The sequence below is a fragment of the Siphateles boraxobius genome, unplaced genomic scaffold, assembly GCF_051911475.1.
Source record: "Siphateles boraxobius isolate OS27281-9 unplaced genomic scaffold, OSU_SipBor_1 215, whole genome shotgun sequence".
Classification (NCBI taxonomy): domain Eukaryota; kingdom Metazoa; phylum Chordata; class Actinopteri; order Cypriniformes; family Leuciscidae; genus Siphateles; species Siphateles boraxobius.
This window is the reverse complement of record NW_027508828.1, coordinates 370,001-387,500: the sequence shown is the minus strand read 5'-3', so window position 1 is coordinate 387,500 and position 17,500 is coordinate 370,001. Positions and strand designations below refer to the sequence as shown.

General features: G+C 38.1%; 2 protein-coding genes across 4 annotated transcripts in view; both read right to left on the bottom strand.

Annotated features, from left to right (window-relative positions):
* gas6 (growth arrest-specific 6) overlaps window positions 1-793 on the bottom strand; it is a 39,578-nt gene extending 38,785 nt beyond the window's left edge. Inside the window, exons 1-2 of one of the 2 annotated variants that reach the window (XM_077238046.1) lie at window positions 383-793; window positions 115-275 (exon numbers count right to left, since the gene is read on the bottom strand). In XM_077238046.1, the coding sequence (XP_077094161.1) occupies window positions 115-275; window positions 383-443 (222 nt within the window). In that variant the 5' untranslated portion in view covers window positions 444-793. The remainder of the gene's footprint in view (window positions 1-114; window positions 276-382) is intronic. The other variant, XM_077238045.1, reaches the window with a different exon arrangement.
* A 4,896-nt stretch (window positions 794-5,689) lies between these two features.
* The window catches only part of pros1 (protein S), a 29,288-nt gene continuing 17,477 nt past the window's right edge, over window positions 5,690-17,500 (bottom strand). Inside the window, exons 8-15 of one of the 2 annotated variants that reach the window (XR_013206467.1) lie at window positions 16,240-16,480; window positions 15,172-15,358; window positions 13,616-13,780; window positions 11,556-11,724; window positions 10,793-10,929; window positions 8,472-8,700; window positions 6,044-6,290; window positions 5,908-6,011 (exon numbers count right to left, since the gene is read on the bottom strand). Coding sequence is in view for 1 of the 2 variants with exons in the window: in XM_077238049.1 (XP_077094164.1) it covers window positions 6,130-6,290; window positions 8,472-8,700; window positions 10,793-10,929; window positions 11,556-11,724; window positions 13,616-13,780; window positions 15,172-15,358; window positions 16,240-16,480 (1,289 nt within the window). In the remaining variant the exon portion in view is untranslated. Of the gene's footprint in view, window positions 6,291-8,471; window positions 8,701-10,792; window positions 10,930-11,555; window positions 11,725-13,615; window positions 13,781-15,171; window positions 15,359-16,239; window positions 16,481-17,500 lie in introns of both variants that reach the window. The other variant, XM_077238049.1, reaches the window with a different exon arrangement.

Here is a 17,500-nt window from a genome sequence, read left to right as displayed (position 1 = left end):
TAACTAGGGAGCGGCACAGAATCTTCACAGGTCGATACGGATGAAAGATGAAATCTCACCGATCAGCGCGATCACTAACCCGATTAATCGGTATCATTATCCGAACTCTCTTACCGTCTCAGGGTCATTCTCGAAGACTTCTCTCGCCTCCTCTTTACTGCAGGTCTCCTCCACACACTCCCTCTCCAGGTGACCCTGCTTGGTCTCCTCGAACACCTGGTTCCCTCTCCGGTGTCTGCGGAGAAACTCGTTCGCTTGCCTCGGCGACACGGACACTGGAAACACGAACACCAGAGACTCTCAACTCCGGCTGAGCCGAACAAGTTTGTGCTGCGCTAGTGCGCAGGAACAGCGGCTTGTTTCGTGTAATAATGTGACTTACATTGCGATGAGAATCCGATGCACAACAGGACGAAACAGCAGCTCGACACGAACTCTCTCATGGTGGTGATTCTGCGGCAAACTTGCACTCGGTCTGGGTCAGAATCCTGCACTGAACCGCCACATTCAGAGCCGAACACGAGCGTTTCTGCAGCACATTCAACCTCTCTCTCTCTCTCTCTCTCTCTCTCTCTCTTTCTCTCGCGCACTCTCTGGATTTGGCCCTCGGCTCCTCTCTCTCTCTCTCTCTCTCTCTCTCTCTCTCTCTCTCTCTCTCTCTCTCTCTCTTCACAAACGTGAGCAGCAGATTCGACGGTTTATTGGTGAAAGTTGCAGGGAGTTCCCGATGCAGAATTTTGCTCTGCAAGAGCAGATCACTGCAGTACATACTTACACTAGCACTAGCACAGAGAATACTAGCCTTTAAAGCTTTGGTTGACCCAAATAAAAACAGCATTCTGTTCCCATTTACTCTCCCTTATTGTGTCCTTCAAACCTGCATTTCTTTCTTTAGAGGAATACAAAAGGAGACACTTCGCAGAATGTTCATGCTGCTCTAAATTATCCAATGAACGTAAATGGGGACTGGAGAGGTTGAGCTTTAAAAAAGGACAAAAACATTATGTATCATAACAGTCATGTCTGGACTCTGAAGTAATGCACAGACTGAATTTATTATGTTGTTATTAACTGAAATCTCTCAAATTGAATTGGCCTGTGCCCATATTCAGGCTTTACAACAGCATTACATCTAGCTGTTAAACCTCAAATCTCATGAGATTAATTCTAGCACTTGAATGCGCTGGTCTTTTCTTTTCTATTGTGTCGTATATCGAGTGAAACGCTTCTGGAACAAGAACAAATGTGGGCGGGGCTTGATTTTGGCCGTGGGGAATAGATTGGAAGGTTGTGGTTTGCTATTGGCTCTCATCTGAGTGACAGGTTGCCCCGCCCACATCATCAGAGTTAAGTCACCTTTATTTATATAGCGCTTTTTACAATACAGATCGTTTCAAAGCAGCTTCACAGTGATAACCGAAAAATAATGCAAGAAAGTTTGTTTGGCTGTGCAGCAGATCTAGAAGAAAATAGTGCCATAGTCCAGCTTAAGTAAGTTCAGTGATGGTTCTAGGTTCTGTAACTCAACAGAGCTGAGTATCATCAGCATAACAGTGAAAGCTAATTCCATGTTTCCTAATGATATCTCCTAAGGGTAGCACAGAGTGATCAGCAATGGTCCTAGTACTGAGCCTTGTGGTACGCCATACTGAACTTGTGATCGATAAGACATCTCTTCATTTACTGCTACAAACTGATAGCGGTCAGATAAATATGATTTAAACCATGCTAATGCAATTCCACTAATGCCAACATAATTTTCGAGTCTATTTAAAAGAATGTTGTGGTCGATAGTTCAAATGCAGCACTAAGATCGAGTAACACTAATAGAGAGATACAACCACGATCGGATGATAAGAGCAAATCATTTGTGACTCTAATGAGAGCTGTCTCAGTGCTATTATACGGTCTAAATCCTGACTGGAAATCCTCACAGATATCATTTCTTTCAAGAAAGGAACACAGTTGTGAGGATACTGCCTTTTCTAGTATCTTTGACAGAAACGGTAGATTCGAGATCGGCCTGTAATTGACTAATTCTGTAGGATCAAGTTGCGTTTTTTAACAAGTGGTTTAATCATAGCCAGCTTAAAATGTTTTGGTACGTATCCTAGAGACAAAGATGAATTAATGATGTTAAGAAGAGGATCTATGACTTCTGGAAGCATCTCTTTCAGTAGTTTAGTCGGTATAGGGTCTAATAAGTTGTCGATTTAGTTGAATTAACGAGTTTATAAAACTCTACCTCTCCTATAGTAATGAATGAATCGAATGTTTTGTCAGTGAGACTACACCGCACTGTCTGATGCGATACGGTAGTAGACGGTTGAATAGTCGTAATTTTCTCCCTGATATTATCAATATTGCAAGTAAAGAAGTTAATAAAGTCATTACTGCTGTGCTGCTTGGAGACGTCAGAAGTTTTACTTGTATTTGTTTTCTTCTAAGAGGGATGAAAAATCAGCATATCTAGCCGTTTTAAGGCCTTTCTGTACTCAATAATGCTTTCTTTCCACGAAATGTGAAAAACCAGAGAAGAGAAGAGATGTCGCTCCAAGAGGGATGGGAAGTTATTCTAAATTAAGGTTTATAACACAATCACCAGAGGTTGTGAGCCATTTCAATTTGCTTTTAAAGTTGCATGCTCTTTGTTTGCTCAGTGTTTGCCAGCCTCCTCGTTGGCACACGTCGTCAGCATGAATATCACAGGATGTTATTTCTATTGCGACATCGAGTCAGATTTCCAGCGAAACATCTTTCGAGTTCCACGGAAGACGGAAAGTCATGTGGAGGGAAGGACACAATCAATGATGACACAACTTTCATTTTTGGGTGAACTGTTCCTTAAGGATCTGTTTATGACAATAAATGCCAATTAACCCTATAAAGCTACTGTATAATGATTGACACATGCATTTCTAAAAGCCTCTATAAAAAACTTGCTTAGACTGTTTAAGCAAGTAAAAGTATTTTAGTATAATTGTACAAACGTCTTTCATCTCGTGCTTCGTCTTTCTGCTGTCAAATATTTGTCAGAATATTTTTGATATTGTCAGTAATATTTCAACTGGACTGAAGCGACTTCAGTTCACTTGATTATCCAGATATCATTTATTATAAAAATCACGAGTATCAGGTTTTTGAGGAAGGTTTATTTGTTCATCTCTCAATCATCATTGGATTGCATTGCATTACGTCTTAAAACTAGAGCTTTGATCGTAAGCCGTTAAATATCATCTTACTGAGACATTATTGGCAGATTCTGATATATATATATATATATATTTATATTTATAGGCACTCATGCAAGAATATGCTGTACTGTTATAAAGATCTTATTGATTTACATTACAAGTAATACTTTTGCATATTGCATAAATTGTATATTTTTGCTCAGTTTGAGCCTCTGAATAAAAGTTGTTTTTTCCCTCCATATTCTCACTATATCAGAGTATATGAGCAATAAAAGCCTGAGGTATCAAATATGATATACATAAAACACACTTTACACTTTTTTTGGTAGATTTTTAAAACATTCTTCAATATAATGTCATATGTAAGGCTTTATGGGGTTAATGTGCGTCTCTTTCCAGAGCCGTCGTCATTATGTTAAGATGAGCTTTTAAAATCATCAGGATGACGTTTGTAAAGTTTGATCCTGCAGTTTGTGTGTGTCTGAAGTCTCAGTGTTTTAGTGAAGGCAGATCTTCATAATCACAGCTGTTTGTTGATCTGACTCTGACATTCCCGTCACATGTGAGGTTACATTCTTCCTCTTGTTTTTCTGACCCAGTGTTTTCATTTTCTTTCCGTTTCCCATCAGTTTCTTTATGCAACTCACTCGTGTCCATCTGTAACACACACTGTAGATCTCATATCAGCTTCACAGATCCAGTGTCCAGTTATTGCCATATGGAAACATTAATGCACATTTAACCTACACAAAAAGGGAGTCAAATGTAGAGCACTTTCTATTAATAACAGCCGCTTCTAGACCTTCAGGGAATTAATTTCCAGGACTTTTACTGGACAAGCTTTTTTTTTTTCTGTAGTTGAAGGTACATTTCTTTTGTCCCTCTAGTGGTAAAACAAAACTGCATGTATTTTGCAAAAAGTTTTTGGGTTGTGCTTCGTCTGAATATGATTATTCTTCTGCTCATAAAACATTCACTACTGAAGAGAAATAACCCGTTTAGATGTTTAGATCTCAAGCTGACTATCTGAAGACGTTACTGTAGTTTCACACATTAATAACATGATACTTCCTTGAGAATAAACTCCAGCTCAACCACCGTAATGAAATGATCTTCACAACAACAGATCATCTTTACAGTGAACTCTGTTAGAGATAAATATGAGTTTATCTGTTCAATAACACACTTCTCAATAACATCTGTAGAATAATAAATTCATCTCTCCTGAAGACAAGCTGATTCTCCTGTTCACACACACACACACACACACACACACACACACACACACACGAGCTGATGTTGTTTCTTGTTTTATTACAAGCTCTGTCTTGTTCTCTTTTCTCTAGCACTCTCCTCTATTCTCTCTCACTCTCTGTCTCTCTCTCTCTCTCACACACACACACACACACACACACACACACACACACACAGACACACACACACACACACACACACACACACACACACACACACACACACACACGAGCTGATGTTGTTTCTTGTTTTATTACAAGCTCTGTCTTGTTCTCTTTTCTCTAGCACTCTCCTCTATTCTCTCTCACTCTCTGTCTCTCTCTCTCTCTCACACACACACACACACACACACACACACACACACACACACACACACACACACACACACACACACACACGAGGTAATTCCCCGCCAACACCATCCAGTCAGGTCTAAAATATAAACACTTCTGATAGGCTTACCATACAGGGACATGTTGATGGGAAAAATATATTTCAATGCTTTTATTTTCCCTTGAGAAAACCACAAATTTAGTAACACTTCACAGTAAGCTCTCATTTATTAACAACTGACACAAAAAATGAAAATACTTCTAAAGAAATTATTAATCCGGATAGTTCCGGTCCTCGATTCTGATTGGTTGATCCGCGTTCAAAGCCGTTGTAAATGACTCAAAAGACACACACACACACACACAGCTGTGAGCGCATTACATCAGTATTACTGCGCAACTGCCGTTTGTGACGCTTTGTTGCGGCATGTGTTGCTTAGCAACCTCTTTGGAACTACATTGCTTGGCGGAGGAATGAATGTGTTATAACGTTATATTTTTTGTTTGTTTTATGAATACAATAAATATTAAAATTTATATTTTTATGGAGTAACCGTTTTATAAAAGCAATAAGCCCCTTGAAGCCGTGTTTTACAGTGAATTTAAAACAGCGAGGGGGTTTCACTCTAGTTTTACTCCGCGTCGAGTCTAACAACGCCTCAGCTGTTCTACATTCACTGTAAATCACGGCTTCAAGGGGAGTTTTGCTTTAGTTGAAATCAAAAGTCGTTTCTGTTAATGTTTAATGGACCTGAACTAACAATGAACAGTTGCATTTTTAATAAGTAAAATTAACTAACAATGAGTAATACATCTGTTACAGTATTTAATAATCTTTATGTTAACTATTCACAGTTGAACATTCTCATTCATGTCTAAAGTGGGATTTCCATGATGACGACAACATGCTTTTATAATTTCATGTTTTATTCCAACAATTAATGCTGCACTAGTGTTCAATATCCACCGAAACATATTCACATCACGTTAAAACTAGTGTTATATACAAGATACAAAAACTGACGGCTCTAAACTGATTAAAGACAGGCAACGGACACATCAGGAATAATAATAATAATAATACAACCATCAGGACGAATGTCTGTCGCATGTGTCAATAGAGGCTCGTTCATACTAATGAGTGGATCAATTAAAACAGTTTAAAATACAAAGAAACATCACAGGACATGATGTGATGCTGAACCCGGAATCAGGGCGGGTTTTGTGTTTGATGAGCGCGTCACATGTCCCTGCGTGAGGCTGTGATGTCACTTCCTGTCTACTGTGGCTGTGATTGGCTGGATGGCTTGTCACATGTCCCTGCGTGAGGCTGTGATGTCACTTCCTGTCTACTGGGGCGTGTCCGGGGCCGAAACCGGGGGGCAGGAGTGAGACTTGATGCTGTTGTCTTTACTAACAGCCTCGTCGAAGTCCAGCTGCCGCCCGTTCACACTGATCTCCAGACAACCGTGGAAGAACGCTGAGATCGGAGTGATGGACACTGGGAGATCTGCACACACACACACACACTATACATGATTTATCCATACACATCATTATTATGTTAATAATCTTGAATCAGAATAAGTTCCTCTTGTAAAATCTCTTCTCTTCTCTTATGATGTGGGCGGGGCTATAACCTGTCACTCACATGAGATCAGCCAATAGCAAACCACAACCATCCAATCAATTCCCCACAGACACAATCAAGCTCCGCCCACATCTGTTCTTGTTCCAGAAGCGTTTCACTCGATATACGACACAATAGAGGAGAAAAGGACGGTGGCCGAGAGGTGCAAAACAAATCACAATTATAAAAACAAAATAACAATTATAAAAACTAAATAACAATTCAGAAAACACAACGACATTTCAGAAAACACAATAACAATTCAGAAAACACAACGACATTTCATAGAAAACGGAAAAGGTAGGTACATTTTGAGAATGGCAAACTTGTCGCTGATTGGACGAGACACCTGTCAATCAAGCTTTACAGGAAGTAAGAAATTTAAACGTTACTTTGAAGAAGGACATTCATATGCCGTGATTGTGGACATGCTGGCGACATACCACGACATTAAAATGAGCTTGTGCTCAAATGGCTTAAGTTTATCACACCCATCAACATGCCAAAGATAGTTCGGTCCCATGGAGTGATATGCAGACATCCCAAATCTCCCGGAAGTTCCCCGCATATTGATAGCGGCTCCCTGATGCCATTTTCGCATTTAGCAAAACATAGTTGATCACAAATTTCTTACTTCCTGTAAAGCTTGATTGACAGGTGTCTCGTCCAATCAGCGACAAGTTTGCCATTCTCAAAATGTACCTACCTTTTCCGTTTTCTATGAAATGTCGTTGTGTTTCCTGAATTGTTATTTTGTTCTTATAATTGTGATTTGTTTTGAACCTCTCGGCCACCGTAGAAAAGACCAGCGCAACTTCACTTTCATGCTGATTTAAAGCATCATGCACATCTAGAACAAAATATCTCTGTCTTTAACGTTTGGAGACGAACACGATCGAAGGGAATCACGTTCTGCTCCTGACAGGATTCACCAGAATCAGTCACAGTCCAGCTTTAGATGCTCAGAATGGACGTACAGTCTGATGTTAGCGCACTGTTATTGATAAATGTATTGATTTAAAGTCCGGATGAAGACGGTAAGATGTCAGGAACTGAAGGAGTGATGGCGTCAGCACAGTTAGTAAGATTAAACGAAGCCTGGAGACTACACACCACTTATTTCAGTACTATTCATATTTTTAATTAGTTTTTATTTTTATATTTCCTGGTTTTAATTTTAAATGTTTTTTTTATTTTTATTCGTTTTTGTCATTTTTATTCATTTAAAAAATAGTTCTATATAGTTGTAATAAAAAAGAATATTTAATTTTTATATTTTGTTTTGTCATATTTTGTAATTTTGTTGCTTTGTTAATTTTGTCAGTTTATTTCAGTTTTATTTATTTTAGTATTTCAACTTTAAATAAATAAAAATGAAAAATTTAGCATTTTTGATTTTGCAAGACTGGAACCATTATTGAAATGAATTGAATCAACATTAAACTGGTTTCATTCATATTTTTAATTAGTTTTTTATTTTTATATATTCTGGTTTTCATTTTAATTTTAAATGTTTTTTAATTTTTAATATTTTTTGTCTTTTATTTATTTAAAAATATTTCTATATAGTTGTAAAAAAATATTTTATTTCTAAATTTTATTTTCACTTTAATTTTTATAATTTTGTTGTTTTGTTAGATTTTGTCGGTTTATTTTTTCAGTTTTATTTATTTAACTTTAAATAATGAAAAATGTTGCCTTGGCGACTAGCTGAAATAAAATAAGTTTAATAATTTTAGTTACTTGATATAAAATATCAAATTAACTCAAATATTTTTTTAGTTTAGTTAACTGAGAAAATTACAAAGCAAAACAAAACCAAAAATGCTAACACTTACAAATACTTAGTGTTAGAGTGTGTTTGTCTAGTGACAAACATCTAGTTCCCTTGTAAAATTATATATATTTTAGTGTTTGCACTAACATTATCCAAAGCGACATATATTTTCTATTAGTTCAGGCATTCCTGGGAGTCGAACCCATGACCTTGGCGTTGCGAGCTTGGCAAGTCAGCGTTATAAACAGTGTTCTGAAGTAAATGAAGTAAAGTCGCGGACTGACCTGGAAGTCCTCCGATGTACGTGTGGACGTGTCCCTGCATGGCGCGTTCGAGTTTGGCTAGCGCTTCGCTCAGGGTCACGGGGTCACAGTAGGTCACGCTGGAGGAGTTCGCTGAGATGAGGAGAACATCAGAAGACACACTCATCTCCACGAGTAGACGATCCGGATAGCAGAGCATCAGAGACTGTAGAGTCGCCACACACACACCGTCCACAAACACCTGCAGGTCCTGCAACACCAGAGCGCGAGTGTGTCCCAAATCACACACTATACACACAGTATGTAATTATGCACTATGCACTTATACACTATGCACTCATTCACTATGTACTAATACAGTATGTACTTATGCACTAATACACTATGTACTTATACACAATGTAATAATGCACTATGTACTTATGCACTATGTACTTATGCACTATGTAGTTATGCACTATATGCTTATACAGTATGTACTTATGCACTTATGGACTATGTACTTATGCACTATGCATTTATGCATTATGTACTTATGCACTATATACTTATACAGTATGTACTTATGCACTATGTACTTATGCACTATATATTTATGCACTATGTACTTATACAGTATGCACCATGTACTTATAGACTATGTACTTATGCATCATGTATTTTTGCACTATGTACTTATGCACTATGTACGTATGCACTATGTACTTACACAGTATGCACTATGTACTTATGCACTAATACATTATGTACTTATACACTATATACTTATAAAGTATGTACTTATGCACTATGCACTTATGCACTATGCACTTATGGACTATGTACTTATGCACTATGTACTTACACAGTATGCACTATGTACTTATGCACTAATACATTATGTACTTATACACTATATACTTATAAAGTATGTACTTATGCACTATGTACTTGCACTATGTACTTACACAGTATGCACTATGTACTTATGCACTAATACATTATGTACTTATACACCATATACTTATAAAGTATGTACTTATGGACTATGTACATATGCACTATGTACTTATGCACTATGTACTTATGCACTATGTACTTATGCACTATGTACTTATGCACTATGTACTTATGCACTATGTACTTATGCACTATGTACTTATGCACTATGTACTTATGCACTATGTACTTATGCACTATGTACTTATGCACTATGTACTTGCACTATGTACTTGCACTATGTACTTGCACTATGTACTTACACAGTATGCACTATGTACTTATGCACTAATACATTATGTACTTATACAGTATGTAATTATGCACTATGCACTTATGCACTATGTACTTATGCACTATATACTTATGCACAATGTACTTATACAGTATGCACTATGTACTTATAGACTATGTACTTATGCACTATGTATTTATTCACTATATACTTATGTACTATGTACGTATGCATTATGTACTTGCACTATGTACTTACACATTATGCACTATGTACTTATGCACTAATACATAATGTACTTATACACTATATACTTATAAAGTATGTACTTATGCACAATGCACTTATGGACTATGTACTTATGCACTATGTACTTATGCACTATGTACGTATGGACTATGTACTTACACAGTATGCACGATGTACTTATGCACTAATACATTATGTACTTATACAGTATGTACTTATGCACTTATGCACTATGTACTGCACTATGTACTTATGCACTATGTACTTATGCACTATGTACTTATGCACTATGTACTTACACAGTATGCACTATGTACTTATGCACTATGTACTTATGCACTATGTATTTATGCACTATGTACTTATGCACTTACACAGTATGCATTATGTACTTATGCAGTATGCATTATGCACTATGTACTTATGCACTATGTACTTACAAAGTATGCATCATGTACTTATGCATTATGTACTTATGCAGTATGCACTTATACAATATGCACTTATACACTATGCACTATGTACTTATGCACTATACTCAACCGTGTAGTGTAAGAACTTTATATGTTTCTTTTGTCTCTCAACGTCTGAGTCTGATAGCCCCTCCCCCTCTGCTATGTAATTAAAGCTGCGACAGTCGAGTGCATGAAGTGTCCAACGTTACACACTTTGTTCTTTTGGTTAAATAAGCGCATCATCTGGGTATTTAAAGTGCACTTTTTCTTTTTGGAATTTTCAGTGGGAACGCACTACTCGCACTATTTATGCTACAAAATGGCGTAGAATAGTGCACAAGTATGCAATTTGGGACGCACCTCACGTGTGTGTGTAGCGTGTGGAGACTTCAACAGGACATGACGTCAGCGGAGGAGGAGCTTACCGCATCGTCGGGCCCCCGTGTTACCACGGCAACGGAGAGAGGGACAGTGTTGTTGGTAACCAGGGCGAATAATACGCCGGTGCTGCTGGAGGGTCGAAGGCTCATCACGACATCAACCTTCCACTGATCGCTTCTGTCTGCAACGTCAAGATCAGAGTTAGACCTGCACTTATTCAATTATCCATGCAAGAACTCGTATGTATGACACTATTGTCTTCTGTAGAGCTTTGAATTAGTTGCATAATTATGGAATTTTGCAACATTGAAACCGTTATTGAACTGAATTGAATCAACATTGAACTGAATTCAGTTTGTTTCATAATTATTGAATTTTGCAACATTGAAACCGTTATTGAACTGAATTCAATTTGTTTCATAACTGATTAATATTGCAACATTGAAACCGTTATTGAACTGAATTCAGTTTGTTTCATAATTATTGAATTTTGCAACACTCAAACCGTTATTGAACTGAATTGAATCAACATTGAACTGAATTAAATTTGTTTCATAACTGATGCAATTTGTTACACTGAAATCTTTATTGAACGGAATTAATTTAATTCGTTGCATCATTTTCCAGTTTATCTCTGTGAAGCTGCTTTGAAACAATCTGTATTGTATAAAGCACTATAGAAATAAATGTGACTTGACTGATGCAAAATACAAAAATACAAGCCAAACAGAGTTTTCTGTGGCAATGCACAAGCTAAAGATGCATATAACTGTGTTTGTGTGAGGATGTTGTGATGGAGAGACTGACTGTAGTCGATGTTGAAGAGCGCCAGGCCTCCTCCACTGAAGAACGAGCCCTTCTCCACGAACACATAACAGTGCTTGCTCTCCTTCTCCTGAATCACTTCTTTCACTCCCGACGCTCCCTGATTCATCAGATCCCATCCGCGGATACAAGCGTCCAGCCTCGGGTTGATCTGATCCACATCGAGACCAGCAGAATAAACATCCATCGCCATCACAACACACGCGGACACACGAACATCACTAGGGTTTGGAATTAACTTTTTCACTCACTGGCCAAGTTACCAGCCATTAAAGGATAACTCCGGTATTAAGCACTTTGACTCTGTTTTCTAGTCTGTTTTGGATGAGCTAGAGTGGTGGACAGAAATTTTGATAATGTCTCGATTTTTTGACTCTCTCTTTTGGATCGCCTTTGACGCTTCAGAGTGTCTGTCTACCGGCATGCACAAACATGTCCTTAAAACATCCTTTAACGTTCGTTTTCAAATCTGTGCAACTCACCGAGTGTTAGTGGTGTTCGTTGGTGATTAAAAACCATTAGAGTAGCGAAATACAGTTTCTGTCGTGTTTTATTTGGCATTTTGTAAAATCGCATTGATTTCTGTTGGAGAACTCATTGCTCGTTGATATTACTGCGCTACCGCCATCAAGTGGTCGGCAGTGTGCTAACGCTTCAGACTCAAATATTGAGCGGAAGTTTATACGCGGTTGTGAGGTATCTGAAAAAATAGTTCCACTATAGCAAATAACACAGATTGAAATCATACATTGCGCCGATATATTTGTTTTTAAAGGGGCATTTGGCAACTCTTGCTATTTCTTCGCTGATTTTTACTTTTGTTGTCGCATGTTTTCTCACGAGCGCCCCCTACAGCTGTGAGGCGTATATTTCACAACAATGTCGTAAAAAAACTCACTTGTGGCCCCTCCTCCCCCGTTCTACCGCTGCTCATGTGCGTTTGTTATTATCGGAGCCGGCCAACTTTATCGTGTGGAGTTTGTCTGCCGAGGTGGGTAATACATCACACACATTGAGGGCGGCGTGTGTGTTTATGTCGAATTGCCATAAAGCAGTTTGTGTTTCTTGCTCGTTCTCTCTTCTCACGAGACTTCCTTTTTCTAATATACCGGGATGTTAATCCTCATGTTCAGGGATGGTTTTCCGCCTGGGAGCGTTGGGGGGAGCGTCACCATTCTCACCAGAACAGGTTATTAAACCATCCAAATGATTTCTAAACGGTTTTATTAAGTTGAAATAGTTGCCGAATGCCCCTTTAATCATCAACGAACACCACTAACACTCGGTGAGTTGCACATTTTTGAAAACGAACGTTAAGGGTTGTTTTAAGGACATGTTTGTGCATGCCGGTAGACACACACTCTGAAGCGTCAAAGGCGATTCTGAAAGAGTCAAAATTTCTGTGTCCACCACTCTAGTTCATCCAAAACAAACTAGAAAACAGACTCAACGTGTTAAATACCGGAATTATCCTTTAAGAACTCCTACTAGCCAAAAAAGTAACTAAATCTCCTCTCTTCCTCTTTCACCATAAATGTGTTTTAGATGGACAGATCAACACAGTACAAAGAACATCAAAAACATTTAGGATGTTGGAAAATAACAATGTTTTTTCTGTTACCCGAATGCTTATTAATCTTCGCTGTTGCTTCAATGCAAATGAACAAGCGTGCCGTTATTTGTAGCGTAGTGACGTGTGTGTTCAAGTAAGCCAGATATGAGCAGATTCTGTGCAATGCGCTGTATTTAATATATCATGATGACTCACGAGTATTTGCACTAAATCTGCACAGATTTGTCACACGAACTTCCCAGCAAAGTGAGAAAACATAATAATAACCGGTGATTTAACAGCGTTCCCGCCACAGCTGATTATTACACGCGTTTGGCGTGTTGGCGGTGTTAATTTCAAACCCTGAACATCACAGATCAACAGGTTTATTGCGCGTTCACTAGGAAAAAAATCGTTTTGATTGAAAAAATAAAATGTCTTCATGTGTAGTTACACAGCACTGACTGCAGGTGCGCTAGTGAGCACTTGCCGGTTTGATGAGGCTCTCGTTGCGATTGGGCAGACCGGCGATGTAAAGCTTGGTCTCCAGTTTGTCGTTGACGGGTGTGAAGAGACGCTCAGGACTGTTGATGCTCATGACGGCCTCTTTACTGATCCTCACACTCACGCTGCCCATCAGCTCCTCCACCGAGATCTACAGACGACACAAGCTTTCATTAGCGGTGATAAAACATCACGATAGATCTCGTAGCGTTGAAAAGCTGTCTCGTGATATCATCACCATGGAATTTATTATTCTGTATTTGTTTCCACACAAACTCAGTCTCTGGTTTTATTTGTTTTTTTTCCTAATAATGCGTATTTGGAAACGCATATAAAGACTGACACGCTTTGTGTTTCATAGCGAAGTGTTGCTCTGTTATCGTTAGCATGGAGCGTCTCAGCAACTCAAACTCCATCTCTGCACTTGCTGTGAGTTTCCGTTGCTTAATTAATAACGTCCGTCTGGAAACGCAAAACTTGTAGCGTAAATCATTTATAAACATCATTTGCCAATATTTTTCAAAAATAAAAGCACTGAGTTTGCATGTTTTGATGTGCACATGCTCTTGTTCAAGAAATTACAGTGACTGCAGCATTTCTACTGTAAACACGTGACCAAATATTAAAGATTAAGTGGACACTTGAATTAAATGTTATGCTGATTTTAAAGAAGATTTGATCTGCTGTAACGTGTAACAACAATTACCAAGCATTTGTTATAATACGTCATCTACATACGTTTATTATGTTTATGTATTTTAAGTGTTCTTCAATAAAACCATATGATTACAGTCCCATATGCTTTTGAGACTTTATTTTAACATATTATTATTGCCTCATTGTTATTATATGTATTTTAAAGGTCATTGTTCCACTTAGGTCTATTTTTAATACCACAAAAAATCCAATTAATCGTCAAAAAACTCGATTACCAAAATAATCGTATATGTAAGTGTATCGTCACACCCTGTTTTTATAAAGAAATTAATGATCTTATATCGATAATAATCATAAATGTTTCTTGAGCATCAAATCATCATATTATAGTGATTTCTGAAGGATCATGTGACACTGAAGACTGGAGTAATGATTCTGAAAATTCAGCTTTTATTACCAATAAGTTACACTTTGCTATACAGGTGAAACTCGAAAAATTAGAATATCGTGCAAAAGTTATAATTTTGATGATTATGGCGTACAGCTTATGAAAACCCCAAATTAAATATCTCAGAAAATTAGAATATTACATGAAATCAATAAAAAAAAGGATTTTAAATACAGAAATGTCGGCCCTCTGAAAAGTATAATCATGCATATGTATATAGTTATATATACTTAATATATTAGTTTCACCTTTTAATTTGAATTACTGAAATACATGTTGCACGATATTCAAATTTTTCGAGTTTCACCTGTTTATTCACATAGAAAACAGCTGATTTACCCTGTACTAATATTTCACTGTTATACATCAAATAAATGCAGCTTTGGTGTAAGAGCCTGTAAATGCGACATGATCTGTAATGGATGTCATGAACGCACCACGTGCCACTGGCCGTCGTTGATGGCCTTTCCTCCGCTGGTCATCTTGACGGAGTGCTGGTTCTTGAACTGGACCTCGATGCGGCCGCTCCGTAAACCCAGCATTAGCCAGGAGTCCGGAGAAGATTCGGCGTACAGGATCACTCCCTCAGGATCAAACGTGCGGAAATCAAACTCGGCTGCAAACCTGTGTTAGCAATAACACTTGTGAGGAATCAGATTCTCTTCTTTTTAAAGAGACTTTTTAACAGAATAAGGCTGGAATATAACAGATGAGCCTTCAGGAAACGATGTTCAAGAGTTATGATTGATAATGATTTCACTTTGTGTGTAATATTGCTGTTTGATCGTAAACAATATCTGCAAAGTTACGACGCTCAAAGTTCAGAGCAAAGGGAGAGATTTACTTTTACAGAAATCGCTTTTTAAGGACTACAACAAACGGCTGGTAGGAACTACACGAGCTTCTTCACTGGTTAGTGACATCACAAACCCTAGAATTTACATAAACCCCGCCCCCGGGAATGCAATTTATAGATTATCATGACAGAATATGCTACTCAATGACTAGAAGATAGTTAACTCCACATCAGCTACACACATTCATCAACTAACCGTTCAGAAATGTCCTGTTTCATTCACTCCATCTTTATCCGAATCCGGTTTGAACATAAGAGACTTAAGTTTTTAAAATGTTCAATGCATGTCTGGGTGAGGTAATCAAAGCTGCTAACTCTTACACACACACACACACACACACACACACACACACACACACACACACACACACACACACACACACACACACACACACACACACACACACACACACACGCACACACACACACACACACACACACACACACACTCTTGAAGCTCCGCCCTCTGCACCGGGAGCAGCAGCTCATTTGCATTTAAAGGGTTTTTGCTCACCCTCAAAAAGTGACAGTTTTAACATCCTATAAAACAATATCTGTGCGGTGTTTTGAGCTAAAACTTCACACACACACACTCTGGGGACATCAGAGACTCCTCAGAAACCCTGCTGAGATGGTGTGTGTGTCGTACCTGGCGTCGGCCTGCAGACGGAAGCGCAGGTAAATGACGGGAACGCCGGAGAACTGCTCTCCCAGATACAGCATCTCCTCGTGCTTGTGATCGAACAGATCGAGACACTGCGGGATCTCCTCACACAAACGCCCGTCCCGCGCCAGCTTCACTCCCTTACGCCCGTCACAGTGACACGAGAAGCTCCCGGCGGTGTTCACACACTCGCCTTCACACACCTCCTGCTCACACTCGTCCACATCTGACAGAAAACATCACTCATAAACATTAAAACATCAGAGGTAGAGCTTGATTCCCGTCGCGTTCTGAACCGTAACATTAACAGAACGTTTGATTAATATTATCAGGTGTTTAATAATCTTCTTAGTCTAAGAAGATTATTGCTTTGGCTTTTGGCTTGCTTATTCGGGGACATTTAATATTCAACAATATTATTGATCTGCCTTAAGGTGGTTGATGACGCTATTTTCATCTAGAAACAAACTGTGTTGCATTATTTGCCTGTTATCTCTGTGAAGCTGCTTTGAAACACTCTGTGCTGTAAAAAGCGCTGTAGAAATAAAGGAGACATGACTTAGAAAGTGAGCATAAAACATTATTAATTATCTTTCCCTCGGGTCTTTTTGACCTGGACTTTTTTTTTTTCTAAGTTTTGTGGTTGAAATTTTAAAAAGTACGAATCCTTCCTCTCGGGTCAATCTGACTCCCTTAGGAATGAATGGAATGTGAGGAATGCTTCAGTTCACATAGAAAAACCTACAAATACTCAATTTAAAATGCTAAAACTTTACCAGTAAATGATTGTATAATGTCTACATGTGTGTCTGAACGCACACTGAAGAGAAACTGACTTTAGGACCCAGAGGAACAGCTCATTTACTCCATATAGAGATATAAGCCCATCTAGAGTCATGAAATATCATCTTATATTATTATATTTCCACAAGAGCTCAAACACTCCCAATGTGAGATATTTAGAGCTGAATTAAAAGGGTTATGCATGAAATTGTGAGTTATTTTGAATTTAAGAATGTGAGGAATGTGCTATAATTACTGTTTATTTATTATTTATTGATCAAAGCTAGTATTTTAAAGGTAAACAAAATAAAAAATAACAAAAAATCTCCAAAAATATTGCATTAAAAATTAGAAAAAACATAACCAATATGAAATAAAATAGGCTTTCTGGACAAACAAAAAAAATGAAGTATAATTTTATGGCTTCAGGAAATTTTGACCCGCGAGGGGAAGATGTGTTACA